This window comes from Giraffa tippelskirchi, chromosome X (genome assembly GCF_054371585.1).
Source record: "Giraffa tippelskirchi isolate mGirTip1 chromosome X, T2T-mGirTip1v1.2.pri, whole genome shotgun sequence".
NCBI lineage: Eukaryota > Metazoa > Chordata > Mammalia > Artiodactyla > Giraffidae > Giraffa > Giraffa tippelskirchi.
Genome location: NC_137289.1, coordinates 19,210,432 through 19,236,619, shown reverse-complemented (window position 1 = coordinate 19,236,619; position 26,188 = coordinate 19,210,432). Strand labels below are relative to the sequence as shown.

The window sequence follows — 26,188 nt, the reverse complement described above, 5'->3', positions numbered from 1 at the left end:
GACTACAGTTTGGTTAGCCTACAAGGTAAGTGGCAGTTCTACTCCATGTTAGCAGTGTTTCAAAGGGGCTCCCTTAACCTGAGAAAAAGGAAAGGCATTCCATGTAAGAAAAGAGATTTTGAAGAACAGAGATGCAATTTGCATTCATTGAGAATTATGACAAAGTAAGAACAAATGTAAACTATATTGCAACGATCAGAGGTATTCAAGTCAGATATATTTAGCCATGTTCTATCTGTACAAGAAGCCTCTCAACTACTCAAGAGTTCTTAGAAAGTGGAGTGTAAATTCATCAGTGCACATTTCAGACCTCTTCATTTCCAAACTAAGGAAGTGAATTTCACAATATCCCAAGAGAAGTAACCAGGTGCCCCAAGCCAATATGTGGCTTGAATTTGCAGAATTTGCAGAAATGCAAAGCCTGTTTTCTCTCCAGAATCGCTGAGGGCAAGCGGATGTGGAGGAGGCGGAGGAAGACAGGGGAAAAGAGGGGAGAAAAGGAAATCAGGAGCCATAGAAAAGGAAACGCAACTTTAAAAATAGTGAGGAAAATACAAAGCATTCCACTCATCTTTTTAAGAGAACAAGAAACACAAAACCATTCAATAAATACAGCAAACCATAAAACACCTTCTGTTCGAAACTATCACCACTTGAAAGAGTGTGCGGGTGGGAAAGAGGAAGGCGAAAAAGGAAGACAAGAGCACACAGAACACTCACTCTTCCCTTTACTGTGGGTGGCAGAGGAACCTGGGCTACTTATCACTCCTCTATGGAATGCTCCTGCGCTTTGAGGAATTTGTTACTTGGTAAAACATTGCGGCCACCAAGACCTCACTTGAAAATAAAACTGAATATTGTTGAGGGGTGGGGGACGACTCTGAATAACTGAATAAATGTTGATTCCAACATCACCTTCAGGCATTGTGAATGAGGCAACCTCACTCTCTCAAAGAACAAAAAGGCAATCTGACAGCTTTTAAGACCAAAAGAACCTTCAGGCAACGTTATTAAATTGACCCACAGCACTGAAGTTTCAAAGGCAAGAAATGACTTGGGGTTTTAGAAATTCACACTTGTATAAGACCTTCAGAATTCCGTGGGGGGAAATAAACCTTATTTCAGAAATAGACTTTGAAGTTTGAAAACAAAGCAGAAAATCTGTTTCTGAAAACAGAAGGGACTACTTGAAACACTGAGCACAGTTCTCCTGTGGCTCTTTGAAACTCCTCACAGGCTCCACTCTTGACTCCTGGCGATGGCCGGAGAAGACACACCACAGAACGCAGCCGAAGAGAACGTGGCAAAGCATTCCTTCCCTACTGCATGTGCGCGTGCTCAGTCGTGTCTGAGTCTGCAACCCCGTGGACTGTAGCCCACCAGGCTCCTCTGTCCATGGGATTTCCCAAGCAAGGATACTGAAGTGGGTTGCCATGTCCTCCTTCAGGGCATTTTCCTAACCCAGCGATGGAACCTGTGTCTCCTGCATTGGCAGGCAGATTCTTTATGCCACCTGGGAAGCCCTAGATTCTACAGGCAAGAAGACTGGTGTGGGTTGCCATTCCCTTCTCCAGAGGATCTTCCCGACTCAGGGGTCAAACCCGGGTCTCCTGCATTGCATGCAGATTCTTATGAACTACAAGGAAGTTCCTAGTTCCCTAGAATAAGAGCAAAATGATCACAAGAGATCCTGCCCCTGGCCACGTTAAATTAAGCCAAGGCCTAGACTATAGGGGAGCAAAGACTATTCCAAACTAGTCACAAAGTTATTAGCAAATGAGCAAAGATCCTGTAGGCTCTCTCTAGCCTACCCCTTCTCACTTTCTTACACCCCTACATTCTCTCCCTCTCCCCCCACTCTCTCTCTGAATCTCTCTCCTTCCCCCTCCTCCCACCCTCCTTCCCACCCTCACCCCACGCATCCACATCAGTGAATAAACAGCTGAAGCAGAGCACAAACTTGAGAAGTCAAAAGAATAATGATCTATTATATGCAAGACCCTCTCTTAAGTGCTCCAAGGTTCTTACTCTCAAGGAGTTTATACATGCATGTAAGTAACCTGGGAGGAATCCTGTTTAAAAAAATAGAAACTCGGATTCAATAGGTCTGGGGTGGCACCTGAGATTCTGCTTTTTTCTTTCTGTTTTGAAACCCAGATTCTACATTTTCTTACAAGCTCCCAGATGCTGCTGATCCAAGGGCCACACTTTAATGAGCAAGGATCTAGTAAGAAGAAACAAGTGTATAAATAATTACAAGAGCAAAGAAGAACCAAGGCCATAGGAGAAGTTCATTGATCATGGGGTTCAAAGGGACAACCACATCTAGTCTTGGGGAATCATAAAGTGATTTCTGAAGAACATGATATTGCACTGACACCTTGAAAAATGGGTAAGAGGGCCGCAGGCACTGAAGAGAGGAAGATAGTCAGGTGGTCTATAACTAAAGGCTTAAAGGCAGACAACTACAGGATCCTCTCAGTAATGAGTCAGCAGCCTGTTATGCTTAAATAGAGGGCACACATGTCACCAGGATAAGAGAGGCAAGATGGAGGCAGACTTGCAGGACTCAGCCATTTGATTTGGATGTGAGATGTATAAAAAGAGAAGTCAAAGATGATTTCAAGGTTTCAAGTTGGGTACCATGCAGAGATGCTATTGCCAGAAATAAGAATGTTGGAGAGAGGCAGGTTTGTGCAGATAGAAAAAGAAAATGATGGACTAATTGTTTACTGTGTTGAAAGTGAAGCACTGGCAGGACTTTTGGATGGAGATATCCAGCAGGCAACTGGGAAATACTGAACTGGACAGCAAGGAAGAGGTCAGGTTGGAAAGAGATGGGGGAGTCATTCAAGCAGTGAAGATAATGAAGTCATGGGAATGGTTGTGGGAATGAACAAAGAGAACAGAAAGGGCAAAGGACAAACCCGACTGGAACACTTGTGTCTAATGAAGGGTGGGAGGAAGAGCATAAACAAGTGAAGACAGAATCAGTTTTACAATTAGGAGGGGAAGCCAGAGTGTACAGTATCACCAAAGTCAAAGGAGAGTGGGAATTTAGGCCAAACACTTTACATCCATCCAGACCATATTCTTTCCCCTCATAATACAATGTGAATACTGGAAAGAGCATGAGCTATGGAGTGAGACTATTCTGGATGTAAATCCCGGCTCCACTACTTAAACCACCTTGGGGAAAGGAAACTGTTCCGGGCCTCAGTTTCTTCATCTGTAAAATGGAGATGACATCACCTACCTTTTAACTTTGCTGTGTAGATTACATGAGAGATTAAACATAAAACAAGTGACATCCAGTAGGCACTCAGTGAATTGTAGTCTCCATGCTCTTCTCTTGTGCCCTTCCAAACAAGTCCATCAAAGTAGACTCAAAAAATCTACTGAAGAACAACGAGTTTCAAGCTTATGTTGAGTGAAAATGGTAACCTCAGCAACAACAGAGAAATTAAAGAAACAATTTTGTCAGAGAAACAGAAAAGCATACAACCCTTTCCCCTCCACCAACCAAAAAAAATTCCCATCGCCATAGACACTTGGCGGGGAGGTTTATGAGGGAAGGGAAATATGTATGCTTGTGGCTGATTCGTGTTGTTGTATGGCAGAAGCCAACACAATATTGTAAAGCAATTATCCTCCAATTAAAAACAAACAAAGAAAAAAGGAAAAGACCAGCCCAATTACATAAGTATTCCTAGTATTTGCTTGGAACCACATGTTTCAAAGACCAGCCAGCAGGGCCCAGTCTAAAATGGAATAGAGACCAGAGCTCCAAAGCTACACAGTTATACCTTTCTTTCTCTCCAAAGCAGGAGAGCCAGAGGGACCTCCATGTTGGAACGAAGCAGATCTGTGGAACTCAGAACCTGCTGACACTTTATGAGTGGCTGAATTGTTTGCACATAAGATATATAAAAACAAGGCTTTACCAATGTAAATGTAAGGTATGATTGTGAAAGACCACCCACCACTAAGAGTTAACAACAACTTCCAAACAGTTTAAATGGCACACATAATTATTAATTACTGCTATCAAAAATAATAGAAGTCTGATCCGTTGCTTCTAATATATTTTTCTACATAGAAGTCTGTGTGTGTGTATGTTGGAGGACATTATCTTTTTTGCAAAGTCTTGCACTATGACAACATATACTCATACTTTTAATCAAGAGAGTTCTTAAAGTCTTTGGCTGTTTTTTTTTTTTTTTTTCTGAAAAATCACCAGATGTTGGCAAAACACATTTTAAGACATGTCACATGCAAAAGCCTGGAAAATATCATCCACACCCATGAGTTCCAACTTGAGCCTATATGCTAATGAGTTGCAATCCTGCTTCTCCGGAACTCCAGAAGAGTATATATACTCTTTCCCCGTGATCTCATCTATCTATCCCCAGTTTTAAGTTACCACCCACATGCTGATAATGTCCAAATAGATACCTCCAGCCCTGACTGCTCTCTCTTCCATGGTCCAAAACACAACCTCAACTACCTACCAGGCATTTCTGCCCCAATGATCAAAGGACCCCTCAGACTCAACCTATTCAAAATCAAACTTATTATTTTACCCCTCAAAAACATGTTCCTCCTATGTTTCACTCATTCATTCAGCAAATATTTACTGAGCACCTATTATCTGCTGTGGCCCCACCACCCAGCAAAACTAGAAGTTCTAGACTCTCCCTTCTCTCCTTGTAACCAGTCAACAAGTCATGTCTATTCTACTTCCTCTATTCTCTCAACTTGATCTTTTATTCTATTTACTGCCCTGCCTTTTCACCTGCATTATTAACACTCCCTGCCACCACTCACTCTCCAGTTATCCTCCATAGTGAATAGTGTTTCCTCTTCTTAAAATGCTTTCATGGCTCCTCATCATCCTTGGATACAGTTCATCAAAACTCCTTAGCATTTCCTACCTACTTCTCTTCTTCATCTTTCCTCTACTTTCCCCACATCTGTATCCCAAACAATCCAAACTAGTCCAATACAACAAATGTCTCATTTTGTCTAGTAATTCTGTACCTTTGCACATACCTTTACAGGGCAGCCCACTTAAGGCAACTGGTTACCCTCTTCGATAATTCAACAGTGACCAGATCCCCACAGGACACCCAGCTCATCACATTGCCTTGACATCCATAGTTTTCCTTACTGGCTCCCTCCCTAAGCAGTGGTTTTATCTTATTCATCAGCTCCTAGCTCAGTACCTGGCATAGAATCAGTGCTCAATAAATGTTGGTTGAAGAATGAATGAAAAACTTGTAATATTTATTCAGAGATAGCATACAAAGTTCATTATTAATAGGTTCATTTTCTGAGAATTTCCATCTGTTTTTCAAAATAGTTAAATGTGGTTCCCCAATAAAATCACTCTATGAAACCTAACTTGAAAAGTATCTCTTGGGTCATAGTCTCATTTCCAGGGAGCTCAAGATGCAATACAGCCAGCGCTAGATGTAGTTCTCCAAAATGAGCCAAATTCACAGTACCATCACAACTTGAACAAGGATCATATCTCTGTACTTAGGGAAATGATGGAACTCAATAAATGAGCAGTAGCTCTATATCAGTAACAATTAGGTCTGCAACACTTTGGGGTGAATCCAACTGAAAATGGTTTACTCAGTTCTTAGTTCTTAGAACTATACTTAGTTCTTCCCAGTGTAGGTTAGGCTTATTCTCTGGATTATTAAGGGTGAACAGTTACAGAGATATTTTACATGTGTGTATGTACAAGTATACACATATGTATGGGGGGTGTTGGAACCAAGCAGATCTGTGGAACTCAGAACCTGCAGACACTTTATGTGTGGTTGCATTGTTTGTACATAAGATATAAAAGCAAAGCTTTCATGACACAAATGTAAGGTATGATTGTGAAAGACCACCCACTGCAAAGAGTAGCAACTCACAACTTTCAAACAGTTTAAATAACACATAATTATTAATTGTTGCTATCAAAATAACAGAAACATATATTTATACATATATAATCTATTAATATATACATAAAACATACACAAATACCACATTCAGATAAAGCTGCAGCTAAAAGTCTCTCTACTTGTCAAACTTCAGTTTTTAAAGAGGGGCAACAAGGCTCCCAGGGTCACAAAGAATAGAAAAATATGCTTCAACTTCACCACCCCCCTTCCTCAGTCTCTGCTACAAATCAATTTAGAAAATGATGCATTCAGAGAATCAATGTTTCTCTAGGTACATAGCATCCTGAGGGCTTCCCAGGTGGTGCTAGTGGTAAAGAACCCACTTGCCAATGGAGGAGACTTAAAGAGACTTGGGTTCAATCCCTGGGTCAGGAAGATCCCCTGGAGGAGGGCATGGCAACCCACTCCAGAATTCTTGCCTGGAGAATCCCATGGACAGGGGAGCCTGGTGGGCTACAGTCCATGGGGTCACAAAGAGTCAGACACGGCTGAGAGACTTAGCACACATGGCATCCTAGGATGTCATTTGACAGTGATAAAGTCCTCCAAACTATGTCTTTATGTGTTTATTCTTACATTCATTTCAACTTTTAATAATAACTCTGTACAAGGCACCCTGCTCACCACTCTAGAGAATACTGTGACAATCAAACATGACTCCTACATTCAATGAGCATAGGGTCTGTCAGAGGCTATGAATAAACAATGAACTTCAAAATCATGGATACTAAGTAAGAAGTACAAATAAGGTAATTCTGGGAGCCGAATGTAATTGGGGCATACCTCTGTATTGTCTCTGTACACATGTTAATTTCCACATTCAAATGTTTGCAAATCCTTTTAGTCTGTTATGTGTGAGTTAACTTTCTGATACATACCAGAGGGAGGGCTTTTTACCTACTCCCTGTATCTGTCACCCTAACTTCCTGTCTTACCATGTTTCCCTCAGCTTCAATCACCCAAACCAAAATTTGACAAAGAGCAATGGAGAATCCCAGGATGCCATGATACATACTGGAAGTACCAGTATGCAGAGTTTGGGAGACAGAGAACAGAATCATAATTAAGAAGGAAACTACGCAAATCTAATATTCTTTTTAAACAATCATAATCTTTTTCTCTTTTCCCGTCTTTACCACTTGGGCCTGTATCTGCAGGAACATCACTAGCCAACTTTAAAAGTATGCCCTAATGCATACAGAAATTAAGAGGACTTTCATAAGGCCCTTTATACTACTTCAGTAAAATTCCCATGGCTGAAAATCCACTTTGAATTATGTCTTTTTAGATGTACATTTATGAAGCTTGATGTTGTAAGTAAGAAACAGCAAACACTGAAGAAAAACTGATATACATTTAGTGTATGTTTCTGTAACTGACACCAGTTGCATTATTTTCACACTAAATACTACAGATCTGTAAAGTGAAGTTAAATGTATGCATTTATGTACATGTAGACATATTAAATTTATTTTTAACTACTTAAAATAACCTTGTAAACAAGTACAAACTACTTACCTCTTGTAAGTCTTGGCTATTCTACTTTTTCCAGGGAGTTAATAGTACAGCCAAATGCATTAAACCAATGTCCTTTATCACTTACCTATAGGCAACAAATGATTTTTGACCTGAAAAAGTAGTTCCTTTTTTAGAAATTTTAGTATATTAGTAAAAATGAATCAACTACTTAAATAATGGTTTTATGGAAATTTTATGGTTAAAATACATTTATAATTCCGTTTATTTGTTTAGCCTACAAATTTTCTTGAGTACCTGTTATTTGTACTATGCACTATTCTAGACACTGGGGATACAAAGATAAAATACAGCCCCTATAACCCTGAGAAAATCACAGTCTAGTAAGGAGATATAAATAATTACAAACACATACCTTAAAGATACAATAATCAGGATTTCTAATCTTCCAGTAATAAACTTATATTCAAAAGGCAGATTCAAAAAAGCCAATGAAAATTCTAAAGTTTTGCTGAATTTATAAGAAATAAATGCATGCTTCATTGTGTAAATTTTGAAAAATACTGAAAACTCCCAAAAGTTCCACTTCTGAGAAATGTACATCTTTCAACTTTCAGGTGAATGGTTGGAATCCAGTGGGTGGAGGTTTCACTTATAATTGCTTTAACTTCTCTGTCCCTTTTTACTGTCACTTTCGCTTGTATTTTATCTGTCTTCCTATCAATTATTTATCAATATAAGCCTATTAAGTATACTTCAAAGAGCTTAGTAGATTTACTAATCTAGCATATAAATGCAATTTCACCTACTAGACGTAATTAACTGTTCAGAACACTAGCAACGCATTTTGGTCCTAATATTGACTCCTTTTTATTCATGAGAAAAAAAATACAAACTCTCAAATAAGGCTGTAACATGGAAATGAGTTCCCTGTTAATCAATCTGGATTCATTTTTGTTTAAAAATGGCAAACGAGTATTTCTAATAATTAGCACTTGGATAATTAATATTCAATTGGCCTAATCTGAAGAAGAGAACTAAATCTTTACATTGTCTGTTCAACAGGCATTCAAGTAAGACTATAATGTTCCAGTGAGCGTTTTCCGCTCACACACAGCATTTCAAAAGGCACGTTTTTCTCTGCTGATAATGCTCACCTTCAGGATGCTTTGTGAATCACATTTTTACTGTCATTATGTTTCAGGAGATAAATTCCCATTACTTTATGCTCTTTCTAAAGCCAGTTGGGGGCCCATGACTTGGACTCTTATTTTCTGGTACTCATTTCTTAATGGAGTGCTCGGGATCCTGTTTCAAGCCTGACAACTTGCTAAACATGGGCAGAAGAGAGGGGATTTTTCAGCCCACACTTTCCATTAGACCTTAGATTAACAAAAAACACCAAACCCCCTTAGAAGCTCAGCTAGGGCTGATGAGATGCTGGCTCCTGGTGTCATCTGTGGAATTGAGGCTGTGCACAAATTCTGATTCCAGGTTACAGAAACCTGTGAGATACTTCAACAGGTCCATGCATGTGTTATAGCTCAACTCCCAAATATGGTAATGTCAACATTAGTGAGAAAGGTCTAGCTGACATTAAATCAAAGAGAGTTTGATTTAAGAGATGTCTTACAATTTATGTGCTATAATAATTGTTGATCTTTAATGATACTAAGCCAGTCATAACAATGTAGCTAATTTCAATTTGTTCTCTGAGTACTCAACCTTAATCTCAACCTTAATAAGCCCTGCCTGACGGTAAGAGTCGCCAGCTAACTGAGGTAAGCCTGAATCAGTCTCCAGTCAAAATATATGCAGCTTGAAGTTTGTCCACATACCCCAATATGTCTCATAAAAATTTGGACTTAGACTTTAAGTAAGAAAGGATTTGAGAGTTTCATCGAAGAATACATAATGATACAGAAATGCTATTATCTATTATTTATGAAACATGCTATAGTACTCTTACCATTGGGCTCCACACTGCATCAAATGCAGTGCTTTCCCTTTAAGGAGCTTATAATCTAAAACATACAAATAACCATATGCAGAAAAAAAGCTAGAGATCAGAGTAAAAGGAAGCATTCACAAAAATGTACAAATTCAGCATGCCAGAACTTTTCAGTTGAGCAATATGATCCCCAGTGAAATTCTTTCCAAATGATGTATCATGTGCACAAGTTATAAGTGATTATCTTCAATTTTCTTAGAAATGAGTAATAAGATACCTCTTAAGACCCGTGCTTTTGTATATGCATCAAACACTAGAGTTGGCGTGGTCCTATTGAGCTGCCATTTAAGAAGAAAACATATTTTCTGTCTTGTCTCATAGCAGACAAATCCGGACCTCTTTTCTCCCAGGTTGGTAATAAGCAGCCTCTTTCTAGGCTACAGTGAACAGCAAACATTGCAACTCTATAAAGATGGAAGCAGCAGAATGCTCAAAAATATTGCATCAAAACATGGATACAACCTACCAGCCCATAAGAAAAAAACCACATTGCCAAACTGACACCATCTGTGTCATCTAACATCCATCGAAATCTTCTCATGCCCGTATTTCCTAATGCTTACAAACAGAATTTGCTCCAAGAATTAAGAAAACTCTTTTTAAGATGGCGGCCCTATTAAGCGACTTCTCCCTATCTCCCACTTCATCTCTTCAGTTTCTTTTTCCATTGACCAGGCTGGCTATTGTGACCATTTCAGCCAATTTCCTGAAGGTATTTTCTAGCCCTTTTCACCCTATTTAATCCTACAAGTTTCCTGAGAAGCCTGTTTACTCGTATGCTCCCCCACTAGACTGTGAGTGCCTTGACAAAAGGGACTATGTCTTCTTCCTCTGGGCACCCCCCAACACCTAACAGAGAGCCTGCCAAGGAACAGGCAATCTGAGACTCCTTTCAAGCCAAGGTGCTCCACCGATCATCAGCCACCTCAATCAGATTGATGCTTCCCTCTAAGTACATCTCGGTACCAATCATCAGGATTAGCGTAATAAATATATTCAGACCACATCTGAGCAAGTTCTCCAAACTAGTCCAAGTTAGCACATGATAATACGACTTTTCCAAAGTTTCAACAAATCACCTGCTCACTCAAATGTCTAGTGCAATCTCAGGGGAGAGAAACCCTCCCATGCCTCACTTATTCTCTCTCCCTGCTTTAGCACCACTAACAGCTTCCAACTAATTGGGGAGCCACAGCTGGCAACCCGGATGAGATTGCTAGTTCTCATACTTGAAAACAACAGCAACGAATACCAAACTCTCTCTTTTTTCAAGAATGTTGATTTTTATTTTTATGTTGTTTCATCTATTTTGAGAAACTCCAAGTCGATTTTGGCTCTTCAAGGCTGCCTTTTACCCATACAGGCATTTGGCCTTCTGGATTGGTTCTTGCACTTTCCAAGGCCCTCTAAGGCAAGATTCCTCAATCTTCTGGGGAGTTGCAACACTACCACGGTTTGTTTTTCTCATTTCCATCCGTTCCCCTCACCACCACCATCCTCTCCTCCCCACCCACCCCACCCCCCCCCCAGCAAAAGTGGTGTATGGCATTCATAAAGTGAATTACACTTGATTTTTGTTTAGAGGAATTTTTTTTCAGACTTCTGTAACATTCCCTTGAGACAATTGGAAACATCATTGTCTGATTACTAGCTCACTTTCCTTGCCTAAAATTGTATCCATTCTTGATTGCGCCTGTGGGTAGGTTAAGCAAAACAAAATAAACATCTAGACTTATGAGCTCATTGGCTTTTTTCTGAATTTTTCTAAATTAAATAAGGGCAAAAGAGCTGCACTGAAAGTCAGTTATATGGATTTTTCTGCCAAATGCTAACTGTGTGCCTGGTTTCCATCTGTGGTGCTTTCCAAGTTACAAATCCTTTAAAAAAAAAAGAGTGGGGTATGAAAAGATCTATGGATTTGGGGGACATGCCATTTAGAATTGCTATCCTGTGTGTTTGAACACTTAAAAAAAATGGGAACACGAGACTGTAAGGCTTTAGATCAGCTTTGTGGAAGTCTAGCGTAGTCCTTCAGCACCAGTGATTTATTTAGGCTGGCCGATCTCAAATGCTATTTAGTCTCATCCATATTAGCATAAGAAATGTACCTTCTCCACTCTAACCCAATTCTGCTAATGGTCGAAGTTAGCAGTCAATCCCAAATGCTCCCCCTAAGTGACACAGGACATTCTTGAGGATTTCTTCTTACTGTGACCAAATCTCATTTTATCTGGGACAAAGAAAGCTTTAATTCAGTTAATACAGTGGAGCGGGCAAGCTGAACATGGCTTAAAATTTAGACAGGGAAAAAAATGTCAAGCGGTCATCATGATGGTTCATAACTATCAAGTAATTTGCAGCTCTTTTTCAATTTCCAACCACTGAATGACAGCAGCAAATCACACATTTATTCATTTTGAAATTATGCACTTGCCATTGTATTTAAGTCCGCCATTATCATCTCTTCTCTGAAATACTGATGAGCTCTTTCCACACACGGACATTAGGATTTTCACCATGCTTTCTGTATCTACAAAGACTGTATTTGCCCAGCTAAAATTTGGGACACATGGTTTCATGCCAGGGGTGCTGGAAATCTGCACCGCCCCCAGAAAATCCAGGCTATATGGTAGCTGTGTGGGTATCATCCACCATATTTGAAGTATGGCTTTGCTCCAGGGCGAGTCAGAACAGTGCCTGCCATATAGAAGGTGCTCAACAGGGCATATGTTTGTTAAATAGAAGTGAAGTAGTGAACTCTGGGTTTATATGGTAAAGACGCTCGGAACATGATTTTTCCTATCGAGTTTGGGGGATAGTTGAGGAAAATGAAAAATCTCCATCACAAGTCCCTGTTCTCTACATGGAATATGGCCATCCTTAGGCCAGGAGTAAGGGAACTTGGAAGGAGGGAGCCCAGGCCAAATCTCATACACACAGTGTGTGGGCCCTCCCAATACTTTTATACAGATGCTGCAAAGAGGCAGGCAGCCAGAGAGCTGGGGGAGAGCAAGGGAGGCTGAGGGCCTGTTTGAGTCTCTGTAGAGGGGGGTTGCTAAATGAGTATCTATGCATTCCCTCTGGTCTTTTTTCCTCTTTTAAGTACAATCTTTACTCCTTGGCTTCAAATCCGCCCAGTGTGGCCCCAGCCCCAACCTTGGACCCATTCATCTTGTGGGGGCTCATCCTGCGAGGACCAATTTTTACATTATCAACAAAAGCATGTCTCTGGCCTTAGCAGTCTAGTTACCATGGCACTTCGAGGGGAGAGAGATTCGCCCCGCTGTTTCAGCTCTGTGGAACTGATTCATAGGTTGCCCCTTACAGCTCCTGCACACGCCCACGTGGTATGTTATTAACACTTAACAGTGGAAGAGGTAGTTTTACCCTCTCGTAGAGCAAAATCCTGCAAAGCAATATTTAACATATGCGTAAATGCATTTCAGTCATCAAAAAGGGTGACCAATTACCTTTGCAACTAAACAGCAGGCTTGCTCGGCTCTTTTCATCCACCTAAAGAAAAGGCTGAGGGCGCGCTGGCTGCCTAGGTAACCTCCTGCTAGTGAACGCTCGCCGGCAGCGCCCATAGGGCGCGCATCGCATTCACAACTTGGCCCAACCAGCAGGCCCGCCTCCCCGACTTGTTGAGAGCCACGAGCCAAGTTTTGGCGAGGGCTGCTCCCCGATCCCTCGGAAGCGCGGGACGCGCGCCTTGGTGGATGCATGGGTGGTGAAGAGACCCCGGAGGCCACAAACGTTTTACGGTTTGTGAACACAACCAGCCGTTTTTTAGAGCGCACCTCTGATAAATTAACCTGTTTGAAGCCGACTCTTCTTGCCTGCATTGTCAGTGTAGCAACTTGTCCTAATTGGATTCTAAGGCAGGCTTTTAGGACTCCAACCGTGGGACAGTCAATCACACAAGGCTATTAATATTCATCTGTTGACAGCGGCAGCGCTCAGGGAAGGTTAAAATATGCCCTTACAACACGATCTGGTTGTGCTGAACAAAAGGCAAGCGTTCAGAAACTTTCCTCCACCTAAAATCGTCTTCCCTTCAGGGTCCAGCCTGTCAAGAAGGCAGATGAATTTGAGAAGGGGAGGAGTTAAATCATCTTTGGACTCTTGCTCCCCCGGCCAGCAGCATGGTTTTGGAAACAATTTTGCCAGCCTAGAGAACAGACGCTGTTTTGAAGGGAAAAGGCTCAGTCCTCCTTATTTGGGGGACCCTCCTACTCAAAAGTTTCCCTCCGCGTGTCTTTACCTGTCACTGCGGATTCAGAGATCTGTCCTCAACTTTGCTTGCACTTGGGCCCGCGAGCCTCGGGAACCCAGGCTGCAGAAAGGAGGGCGTGAGGGCAGGTTGGGGAAAGAATGGCTGGAGCCGCGGTCCAGCTGAGGCTGAAATTCTGGCATGTAAGTGCGAGTGATGGTGGCAAATTCCCGAGGCACCAGCTCGGATGTGCGGCGCCAGTTCGCCGAGGCTGGGAGAACCAACTCCAGCCTTCCCGCCCTGCCCCCTCCCCAAAAAATGGGCGCCCGCTAGAAGGCCATGCTCGCCGTTTCTCCCACTCGCATCTTCGCTGACAGCCCAGCGAGCCTGGGAGATGCGGACACGGTCTACATATACCCTTCTTCTCTTCCTCGGGAGACCTGGCCCGGCTCGAGCGCGGGGACCACTCCCAGGTACCCAGCCGCTGGGCTCACGATCGCGGCCCCGTGGGGCTAGCGCGCTCGGGTTACGGCCACCATGCGCCCCTTGGCTCACCGCCCAGCGCGGGGAACGCGCGAGGGACGACTCCTCACCTGGCACCGGGGTTTCAGGCACCCACTTGAGTCCGGGCTGCAGTCTCTGGAAGAAGGAGCGGACCTGGTGACAGGTGGCGTCCGGCGGCGGCGGCGGGGGCTGCGCCTGTCCCGGGCAGTCCAAGCTGAGCAGCATCGCCACCACCAAGCACGCGGTGCGCACGGTCCCTGCCATCCTGCTTCGCAGGGAGCGAGGAGAGAGTGGGAGAGTGGAAGCGGGGGCGAGAGAGGTCCCAGGACTCGGCAAGCCTGGCAGTGGCCCTAAGGAGCTGGAGACGTGCCGCTACCCAGCCGCTGCAAAAGTTTCCTCGCAGCTACCTGGGCGCTGGGCGAGGGCGGGAACTGCTTGGTGGCTCGGGGCGGGGCGGGGCTGACCGGATTGGGGCGGGGCGAGGAGGGACCGGGCGGGGCGGGGCGAGGCGAACTGCGCGGCCAGGGGGCGGCGGCGGCCGCGCGGCCAGCCTGCGGGCGCGGGGCTGCTGGAACTGCTGGGGTACCGCAGTGTTGGGATCCTGCAGGAGCCGCGCGAGAGGAGGACGCGGAGCGCGTGCGGTGGCTCCTGGCCGCCCAGCCCAGCTGCTGGCTCGCCGCCGCTCTACACAGGGCGCTCTGGCATAACTACTGCAGAGGGGCTGCAGGCTCCGGCGCGCTGATTGGCTTCCCAGCAGCCGTCCCCTCTGACTGGCTCTGGGAGAAGTTCCCCAGCCTCACGCCTCCTTCCCGCCGCTCATTGGCCTACAGCCGAGTGGGCTTTTCCCTTGAGGATTTTTGCAACCTCTCCATCCTTCCTTGGGGTGCGTGGAGGTCCCTGGCTTCGGTAACCCTCCTCCCAGCCAGGTCCCGCTCGTCTCTGGCCACCAGAGCCTCACAAGAGGTCTTCCTCCTCCGCACAAAATCCACCTCTTCTTCCTGCTCTCTGAGGGGCTTCCCTCGATTCTTTTTCCCAACGCAGCTCACAAACCTACCCCACAAATAGTCACATTCAGGGCAGCTGGGGACCGCTGGTGGAGGGGCGGGAGGTTTAGCTATCTTTGAATAGCTAAAAATCTGACAGCCCGTGGGGTTTAATTTAATAGACGCACACAAAGTGAGAGAAGGCACCTGATCCCAGGATGTTAAAAGAATGTCTCCTGTACAGTAGCCCCTGGTGACCCTTCATGAAGCAAAGCACAGCTGGTGACAACAAGATAACCTGAGGCTTAAAGTCAGCCTAATTCATTAGAAAGCCGTTTCACACAGCAAATTCATTGAGCCTGAGCTAGCCTGTTTGAGAGGTCTCCTACCCCAAATCCCACCTCTCCTGCTTAAATTTCATCATTTGAAATCCACTTCTTTGAAAATCAAATACGTCTCAGAGGAGAAACACATTTAGTCATTACCCATAAGTAGGGATCTTTAACTGCCATATTCTTTCTAGTGGCTCACACACACCTTAGCACAATGCCTGGCACATAGTAGGAACTCACTAAGTATTTGTATAATGAAATGACTTAACACCTCAGCGTGAATTAGTTTACCATCTGATCCTGTTGTCTCTGATCTAGGGAGAAGCAGGTTCAGATAAAGAAAGGAAAAGGAGAGCCTCCACCCCAGAATTCTGCAGTGAATGCCAGGCCATGGGGGAAGAGGCTGTGTGCCAGAACTTGTGGGCTGAGAAGAGAGGCAAAGGAAAGGTAGGTGACTGAGGGGCTCATTCATTCATTCACTAACAAATATTTGAATTGCTGCTACGTGCCAGACACTGTGAGGTACAAACAATGAGATACAAAGGTTAACCTGTGGTACCTGACCTCAAAGATCTATGGGTCTTGTGGGAAAGACAACCAAACAGAAAAATGTCAACCCAGCATGTGGTAACTGCTAACATGGGGGCAAATGCAAAGTTCTAAGGGATGAGAAGGCAAGTCACAGAAAGTTTCCCAGAAGTGGTGATATCCTAAAGTCAGGCTTGAAACACCAGTAGGAGTTGAGGTGAGAAAAGAAAATGGGGGGAGGGTGCCAGGGGAAAAGAAGCCATATGAACAAAGATTCTGAAGGGAGAGAGCATGACCCAGTTGGATGATGGGAGGTGCAAGTAAGGGTCTCAGGCTGGGGAGTTAGGGAAGCTAAAGCAGCAGAGGTATGCAAGGGTCAGATTATGAGTCCCCAAACCATGCAAAGGAGCCTGGGGAAGCACTGAAGGAACTTCTAAGCAGAGGGGTGATATGATCTTGTTTGCCCTATGAAAATAACTCTACACCAACATTGTGGGGAATGGCTTAGAGAAGGAAGCAGATTGGAAGCAAGTTAAGAGGCTGTGAAAATAATCCAGACAAGAAATGATAAAGTCCTGTGGCAGAGGAGACTTGGAAAGGGAAAACACTGCTGGAGATATTTAGGAGATAGAATTTTAAAAGGCACCAAGTGGATGCGGGGGTTGGGAGAGAGGGATTCAAGGACGGAGGGCTCATTCATTCTTTTTTCAACAAACATTTGAGTGCGGCCTATGTCTCTGGCATTCTTCTCCTACTTCATAATTTTGCCTGGGGCTAGGCCTGCGCCTGCATTGAACATTTGACAAATGACATATCCACTTTAAAAGAAACACCAATTAAGAGTCATAATTTGGCTGGTGAGTTTGATATGTTCCACCTGTGGAGCCCTGTGACCAAAGGGCAGATTGGAAGGCAAGCATTGATTGAATTTCATGACCTCGCAGAGGAAGACATGACCTCCCATAAATTCATGATCTTCCAGAGCTCATGCAACTAACTACAAAGGCAACAGTTGTTTTCAACTACTGGGTATTGAGTACCTTGAACGGAGGGACTATGACTTATTTTTAATATATACTTTTATATCTAATATACTTTATATGAGCCAGGGCAGTGCTTCCCTAAGTGAGGTGTGTGAATCTCTGGTGGTATGTGGACCAGTGAAGTTTGGGGTTTTTTTTTTTAATAAATTTTTGTTGTAATGTGGATCAGAAATGTATGAACATGCATAGTAGTACATCCAACCCATGATTTCATTAAGACAAAGTTAGTAGACAATGCTATGATAAATTAACTTAAACTGTGAGTTAGCTTTAAAATTTTTTAATAGTACTGAGAATATGAGGATTTAGCAAAACTTGTGTGGTGGTATGTGAAAGAGTAGAATTTGGACTTCGGTCATAAGCAAACTCACCCTGAGGTTTTGGCAAATATTTAAGGTTTTGGCCTTAAAGCTTCTGCTCCCCCTACAAGCAGCTACTCGAGGGCTTTAAGCCGACCTAAGGTAGGAGTTAATAAAACTTGCTAGGCTTAAGGAGTGGTTGCATTTTTCTTATAAGTGACTCCCCAAGACTTTCTAACGTTTCAGTCCCCAAGCTAAGACTCTGCCTGTGGGATTTCAGGCCCTGGAATAGGCACTGAAGAATAAGCTTTTGGTCAGGACAGACTGCAGGGACATTGTGGACAGCTGTCCATTCTGCCAGTGTCCAGTGTGTGGAGTTTTACTGACAAAATCCCATTCCTTTACCAAAGTGTTAAAGCTGTTACTTTATCTGCTATATACCGCCAAGATGGGTGACTGTGAATTAAGATTGGGTTTTATTTTTCTTTTTACATAAACAACCATCTTACTTTTCAGGGCTCCTTTCCTCATTTTCGAAGTCAGGCCAATGACTCATCCTTACTCTTCAGCTGGAAGAGACAAAGAGAAACAATCAGTCTAGAAACACAAAAGGATGTGCTGATTGAGCACCGGTGTTCACTTTCCACAATTCATGGCTCTGTGCTTTCAGGCCCAGTTGGAAGCATTTAGATAACACCATTGGGCCCCATTTCCCTCTTTGGGCCTCAGAGGAAGGCTACCTAGCACAACAGGCCCAGAAGAACTTTTCTTCACCTTTCGTTCCTAGTCTCTAGTTTGAAAGAATTCGAGAATTCCCAGCTGTAGCCGGCAGCTATTATCTTGCTGTAGCTGGGAGGAGAGTCTGGTTCTATGACTCCAAAAGCAGCATAAATCAAGGTTTCTGGGAGAGGGTTAAAAAAGGGTGTTCAACAGCTGCCGCCATGGGAGGGGCTCATCTATAGCCATGCACACGGCCACACACGCACACATGGTTTGTGTTGGGCCCAGTTCCCCTTGCCACCACCCCCCCTCCAGGTGATGCTCTCTCTCCCCATCCCCCTGAGGTACACAGTATCTTCTCCCCTTCACACCACCCTCAAAACCTCCTTTCTGAGAAGAAATTTTAAAACTCATCCACTCGCAGTGTATATGGTCGATGGGATACAATGGGGCTGCCCACCCAGGGTAGGGGGTATTTTCACAGGGATCAAAGCTTTAAACCAAAGGAACAGGGCTCTAAAAACTGTGGAATTCCAGGCATTTGCCAGTGGGAAGGGAGTGTTTAAACTGAGGGGCAATGAGGCCTTTTTTGGTACACCTGAAATCACATCATGTAGACAGTTGCTTATATGTTAGACTGGTCCTGCTCACAGTCAGCACCTCCCTAGCCACACCTCTGTGCTCTATGGCACACAGCCACTTTGTCTCCTTCTCTTGCAGTGTATGACTCCTTTGTGGGGTGGAGGGGAGGGGAGGCGCCAGGCACACTGATCCCAATTCTCCCAAACGTATAAGCTATGATCAGAGAATGAATTATGGTCCTTTGGGAAAGAGTGTTCATTCATTCATCCCAGCCAGCAGGCCAGTGCAATGTAAATGGTAACTTTGTAAGTTGAAAGACTTAAAGCCATTTTGAAAATTGCATAATAATCCTAGGCAGAATTTGGCTCCATGTGTGTGGAAAATTAATAGACCCAGCTGAGATGCCTGCATTATGAGTTGTGGATGGATAGCCTCTCCCCAGACCAGGACTAGACTTTGCCATCACTAAATCCACAAAATATCCTGAGGTTCTTGTAAGTTAGAGTTCAAGACTTTGAAAAAAAAAACTATTGAGATTTTTATTTGTGGCATCATGTTGATTGCTGCAAATAAGAAATTTTTCCATTCTGTCTTCATATGTATAAAGGATATTGATCTAGATTCCTAACATATTTCTTCCTACCCCTAGTCCATTTATTTATTTTTTTTGATTGGGCAGATAAATGTATATCTAACATTTTGTCTCTATTGCGTAGGATAGACAGTTTTCTACTAAAATTTAAGGAGCTTGTAGTTAGGTGATTGAGAAGATGGTAGCTTTAAATGGAAAGACTGGTGACACCTGAGGCATGGCTTTAGGTGCCACATGGCAATTCATGAATACTTTGTTTTGCTTTGAATTATTGTGGCCCCCAAAACTCACTGGTTCAGGTAATGTAATATGTTTATTTGGATGTATGCTGTGTAGAATCTATAAGTAAATTTGCTAAGTTTTTTCTGGGTCTTTTTGCTCTGGAGCCTGGGTGCCCAATAGGTCAATAGTTGCCCTCTAACCATTGACCGCTCACATGTTTGCTTCTCTCAAGGCCTTTTCCCACCCCCAGAGCTCCCTGAGTTCCGAACAACATATGGGAGGGAGTCAACAGCCACCACAGACAGCAATTCATGCTTTCAGCGGCCTCGTCCATCTTCCCAAGCCTCACCCACAGCACCAAGTCTTGGGGAATTTCAACAGCAGCATCTCATAAGAAAAGGCCACCACCCCACTGCTAACTCTATGGTCATTGTAAAGTCTACCCATTAGAAACTGTGTTGTTCAGAAGCAGTATGGGTGGGACCTGCAGCCAAAGGAAGGGAAGAGAAGTGCTAGATGGTTCCATTCCCTACCAACCAAGCCCAGAGGCTGCTACACTTGCTGTACCAAACCCTGGGGTGACCACTGCATTTACCACATTGGGTAAATATATGTTTACCTTTTTGTCTCTATCATGACTTTTGAGCTTTAGATGATCAGGAGTTCACATTAATATCAGAAAATAAAAATAATATTAAATAAATTGACCCTTCACTACAAACTGTTTGAGAAGCATTATGCTAAGTATGTGCACAGTGCCTTGGCCCATGGTAGTCACTGAGTAAATGTTTTTAAATAAAGCTCTGAAATGCTTTTCTTTACAAAAATAAATTCCCACATTCCCTAATTATAGGGAATTCCTATTCAAATCACAAGGCATAAAAACTTTCTAATAATAGGTAGCCCATGTGAGGATAAATGTGTAACTAAAAGATTTCTCCTACAAAAATTATCCCATGGGAACACTCTTCTTTGGCTCACTCTTATTCAAGTAATACTCAGAAGACAGGAAATATGGTTTGCATGAGATTTTGCCTCTCAGTAGAACTTGGTGTAAATTACAGAATGGAGGTTGATCTCCGCAACCTTCATGTTTTATTATATCCATTATTTCCCCCCTAATTTATGTCATGTTTTCTGTTGTAAATGAAAGAGATGCTTGCCTATGTACCAAAACATAGCAAACATACCAAAACAAAACAGGATGATAAGATCCAGAGGGAAGCAGGCTTCCTTGGAATGCCTTCATCTCATTCATTCTCATGTCAGAAATACAGCAAGTCTCCCCTGCCATAAATAAATTGCATGTCATTACTCAGAAGATTTAAGCTCTGTTGGATGTCTCCAGTCCTTCCCTAACTGCTGTTAAGCTTATGCTTAATGCCATATGGTTTGTTAGCAGCTTTTTGTCTCATATCGTTCTGAAGTTGTTTCATGTGAGAGTACCCTGTCTTCCCAAATAAATTGGAATAATCGAAGGAGCAGGGGAGCAGCAGTCAAAAGCGCTGGTTTTCTCATTCTTATCCTGCCTCTCTGAGCATTGTGACCCTGAATATGCAACTTAACATCTCTGAATCACAGCCTCCTTAACTGTAAATTGAGGATGGCCAACTTCATGTGCTCTAAGGTTCCTTCTACCTCTGACAGTCTGTGTCTCTATGATTGTGAACTCCTTGAAGGAAGAGTTCTTACACTTCTGTACCCAGAATCTAGAGCAGTGCCTAGGATATGGTAGGCCCCCAGTACCTATTTATTGAATGGAAGGCTGAATGCATCCCCAACACAGACCCCAGAAATGGCTTCATAGGAGATTCTCAAGGTATATTTGTTGATTCATTAGCGCTGTCTTTAATCAAAGTATTGTGTACAACACATAAAATCTAATTTTTTTCCTAATGAGCGGCACAGTAATGCTTGTTGTAAGCAATATTGCAAGAGTGGAAATATAAACAGACATACTTCTTTTGTGTTTTCTTTATCTCCAAAAATCTAAATTAGAGATTTCTGTAATTAAGTCATTAAAATTTTTAAATAACTGAGGCTTTGATGTTGACTCTTCAAGATTGTAAAGTACTAAAGGTAAGAGACTATGTTTACCTAAATCTCAGTATACAGAGGCCTAACAAATTACTTCGTTGTTTGGAAATTATGGTAATAAACTTTTAGGGGGGTTTCGTATTCATTTTTCCCTGTTGAAAACCTGTGACAATCCTTCCTATGGAAATCTTTCTGAACCATATTACATATTTCCCTGCCTTAGTAAACAAAGTATATGAAATCTAATCTAATCTATTCTTGATCTTCTGTTGTATCATATTCAATTTTTATACTATGCTATGAATCTACAGAAACAGTGAGACAGTAAGCTGAGTCTGTGCTGGGTCTACGGCATGGCATTAAAGTTGCTTTCTTAAAAACAATAACAAGAATCCCCTGTAGGAGGACTTCCCTGGTGGCACAGTGGATAAGAATTCACCTGCCAATGCAGGGGACACAGGTTCGATCCCTGGTCTGAGAAGATCCCACATCCTGCGGGACAGCTAAGCCCACGTGCGACAACTACTGAATCCCCGGTGCCTGGAGCCCATGCTCCGCAACAAGAGAAATCCCTACAGTGAGAGGCCTATGCACCACACTAGAGAGTAGCCCCCACTCTCTGCACCTAGAGAAAGCCCACATGAAGCAACAAAGATCCAGCACAGTGAAAACCAACTAATTTCTAAAAAGAATGCCCTGTAATGATTTATCCCTTCCTCTTTAACATCTGATGTAGAATGTATAGATCGGTGCCCTCCTGCGTTAGTCTGCTATTTACACATTGTAATTCTGAGGTCAAAGGCTAAGTTAGCCCTTCCTAGGATGTTCCTCTGATTTCAGCACAAGTACCTTCAACCTCTCAGTCGATTTCAACCCACCCTCCAGTTTACTTGCTTTAACTTATGTTGCAACACAGTGATCACAAAAGTCCGCACAGCGTGGTGAAGTGGGCATAGGTTACGCAGTTCGATAGTTCCAAGTCCAAATTTCAGCTCTATTACTTACTAGCTGGGGGACCTTGGATAAGCCGCCTTACCTGATTGAGACTTCACTTACAAAATGAGGATTAAACACTTAACCTCAGTTGATGAATGGATGAATAGATAGATCCATGTGATAATACAAATAGAATACAATGCTACTTATAGAATATAGGCAGTCAGAATACTAGGGTCCACTATAACATTCTTTCAGCTTTTCTGTATGTTAGGAAAAATATAACCTTGTAAGATCTTTGAGAGACTGGAGATAAAATAGGTAAAGCTTCTGGCATGTTGTAGGTATTCATATTATCCTATGAACTTCAAGGCTATTTCTTTTAAAAGCCATCAAAGCCAGGTTTATTTATTTGTAATAAACCTTAATTAATATTTTTATTACCAACATTTATAGAACAGTCACTATGTTCTAGGCACTGGTGATATAGTGACGAGGGCAAAATTTTTGCCCTCATGTACATTTTCCAGGCTTGTTGTAACCATCTGAGTGAGCAGGTATCTTCAGTTGTCAGTTCACTGCCAGGCTTACCTCAGTGCCAGCACTGGGACTGCCAGATTATCAAGGTTTTACACGATTCATAAGTTTAAAGGCGGCATATGCTCTCAGAGGGTCTCCTTGAACTTCACAGTCTTGGCTGCTGCTCAGTCCTCCTTCAGCCTCCCTTAAAACAGGTCCATGTGGAGAGTATGAGAGCTAAGCAGTGTTCATTGATGGCCAGAGTCCAGCAAGAGACCTGCCACAGGCCCAGGAATTCTCAGACACCGATTTGCCATTCCATTTCCCAGGGCTTAACCTCTGTCGTTTGGCCTCCCCAATTACAATTACATTTCCAGACCTTTTTTTTTTTTCGGCCTTACCCTCAATTCCCAGCCTTAGTAATGGCTCGTATTTCCTGGATGTAACTACAGGAGCTCAAATTCACTTCTGAAAAAAAAGTTTTCAAACTTAAGCTTGCAGCCAGATCTACCCTAGTTTTAAACTTCACAGTCATACTCACATATACTCATATCATTTCTAACTTACCATTGTACAGAAACATCATGATATATTTATTTTTCTTTTTTCTCTGCTTGATACTAGGCTATGAATTGACTCTTCTTCAGAGGAAGAAGGCCAATGATATCCTGACAACCGGAAAGAATGCCATTCTCTTGGCTGATAGTCTGCATGTGGAGGAACAACATTTCACACACAGATGGAAGGGAAAGTTCATCTTCCTCAGTATAACTGCTCCTATGGCAAAAAGGTCATTTAATCACATGGGAGCAGCTAGACAAGATGATAATATAAAGCAGGATTCTGTGTGCTTCTAAATCATCGGGGCTTTATCAGCTGCCCCTACACCACTCAAGGATGGGAAACCCTGAGACAGTTAAACAGAAACATCAAAGAATAAAGGATGGATGTGCCTGTTGTCCTTTTGTGTATTTTCACAGATATGGCTTAGTTCTTGCCTCTAAAATGAGAAGAACAGCAGGTTACCTTTCTATGAGCAGTTGTGTTCACAACTGAAGCAGAACTGAATCTGAAATCCAGGGAGAAATTCACTTTCTCACTTTAGTTTTGCTGCAAACAGAACTTGTAATATTACTGATTACTTTAACATAGTCATTATATTTAGTGTCATTAATACTAAAAAAAAAACCTTTAAGCCTGCCAAGTTTCCTTAAACCTATGCTAGTATTATTATGGATTCTGAAAACTGAGGCAATATATTTACTCATACCATTTTTCCTTAGAATTTGATCTTTGGGTTGTTTTTTTTTTTTAAATCCAACAAACAGGAATTAAAGTAATGGTAGCACACAGTGCAATTTTGTGAGCTGACAACAAACCTCTTGATCTGGGAAAGAAGGGCCAAGTTTTCAGGACTACCTATTAAATAATAATCCCAGTTAAATTGTCTCCTTTGAGAATCTCTTACATTTGTTTAAGACTTCATTCTTCTTACAAAGGGCTTCCCTGTACCTTATCTGGATTGTTCTTCCCAACAGCCCTCTGAGATAGATCAGGCATGCAAATATTATTGCCCCCATAATATTTGATGAGAAAACCTCTGAGATTCAGAGAGTAAAGTGATGTTCCCAAGGTCACATAGATAGCAGGTCAGCAATGAAGACGGGGCCTTAACACAAGTCAAATACCTCCAATACCTCCCAAACTACAAAATCCCAACAAGCCATGTGGCAGTGGTTTAAAACCTAAATGTCATAGCCAAAAACTTTTGAATGTTATCCAGATGTCTCTGAAAGCCTCACAGGATTCAATACGCACCTTAAAGAGCCAGGCATGAAAAATGACATGTTCTGAGAAGCATGCCAATTTGAGATTTACTGAATGAGAGAGAGAAGTTGGGGACAACAGAGACAGAGCCAGGTTTCGGACAGAATATTTCTTTTGCTCTTCGATTCACTGCAAACAATGACATTGGCACAAGGTAGGAAAGGCACCATGTTGGCAGTAGAAAAGTGAGTTTGTATCATATAATTCACTCAAAGTTTGTGGGAAAAAAGTGGAAGGCATTTTGGAAATTGCCCCTGCAGTTTGATTTTAAATGTTTGAAGAACCTTTTCTTCCTTGTAGGGTGGTTCAGGGGAAGGCTGTCCCTGTTCTACTGTCATCATGTTATCAGAAAGGCAGATGAAGAAATTAAATTAAGTCTGAATGAAGTAGCCTTTGGAAGCATCTGAACTGCACTTCCTCATGCCAGTGGAATTTGACAGCTAATTATGGAGCCCATAGATGATATAAAACTCAGAATTTCTCAAAACATAGTAGTAATGCCTGAGCAGGGAGAACTGGTTACATTCATTACAGGAAATTCACCGTTTCCCTCAGGAAAAGTGGTTCCATGGGTCAGAGTCAGGCCTCATGCTTGGAATTAGGGTTTCAGGTCTGCCTGAAGCCCTCTTCTTCCCGCCTTGCTTTTACAGACTGAGAGAAGCACTAAGTCCCTCAAAGGAGAGCTCCCCACAGTAAGGAAAAGTTAGCCTAAGAGGGAGCTAAACCGATGATGCTGAGTTGCCAGAATCCCTCCACAGGCCACCCAAGCGGTGAAGAAATTCATGGAGAGAAATAAAGAAAAGACCCACAGCCGTGAGCAGAGCCAGCTGGGAGGGATGTTATTACTTTATTTCTGTTTTCTTAACTATGTGTGTGTGTGTGCATGTGTGTGTGTGTGTGCACGTGTGCGTGTGCATGTGTGTTGAGGGGGAGGGAGGATTGATTGCAGAAAATGTCTGGATCCACAGCACTCAAGATGGAAACTTTTGTTGATATAATTTCTCCTAACTTTCCTACACCTTCCTTCCCTTCTACTCCATTTCCCCAGTGGCTATCAAGAGCTGTATATATCTGACCACAAAACATCCAGTCAGTTCAAGTCAAAAATGCAGCCAGCCATCTGGATTGACTCAAACTCTGTCTACACACACCAATTGGCTTGGGGGTAAAAAAATGTAATTCAGTGGAACAACTGGTTATTTTTAAAACAACGAGTTGAATTCAGACAACCATCCAATTAGTTGATTTCAAAATGCCTGTTTGGCGACATGAAAAGGGTTATTTTCAAAGGGCCTTGTGTGTGCATAAACAACCTGAATGCTATTAAATTGACGAGCTATTTCGGAATCAAGTAGATAAGGCCAAAGCGGCTGGACTCTGTTTATAAAGGGGGAACCTGTT

General features: G+C 42.7%; 1 protein-coding gene and 1 long non-coding RNA gene across 6 annotated transcripts in view; one reads left to right on the top strand and one right to left on the bottom strand.

Annotated features, from left to right (window-relative positions):
• GPC3 (glypican 3) overlaps nt 1–26,188 on the bottom strand; it is a 531,061-nt gene that overhangs the window by 421,935 nt on the left and 82,938 nt on the right. For 4 of the 5 annotated variants that reach the window (XM_081563854.1, XM_081563855.1, XM_081563857.1 and 1 more), the window contains exon 1: nt 14,257–14,576. In XM_081563854.1, coding sequence (XP_081419980.1) covers nt 14,257–14,431 — 175 coding nt within the window. In that variant the 5' untranslated portion in view covers nt 14,432–14,576. Of the gene's footprint in view, nt 1–14,256; nt 14,577–17,861; nt 17,922–26,188 lie in introns of those variants that run through there. The other variant, XM_081563858.1, reaches the window with a different exon arrangement.
• Nucleotides 14,668–24,404, top strand: LOC145535426 (uncharacterized). Its single transcript, XR_014075413.1, has 3 exons — nt 14,668–15,050; nt 15,801–15,929; nt 23,585–24,404. It is a non-coding gene; the product is annotated as an uncharacterized LOC145535426 (long non-coding RNA).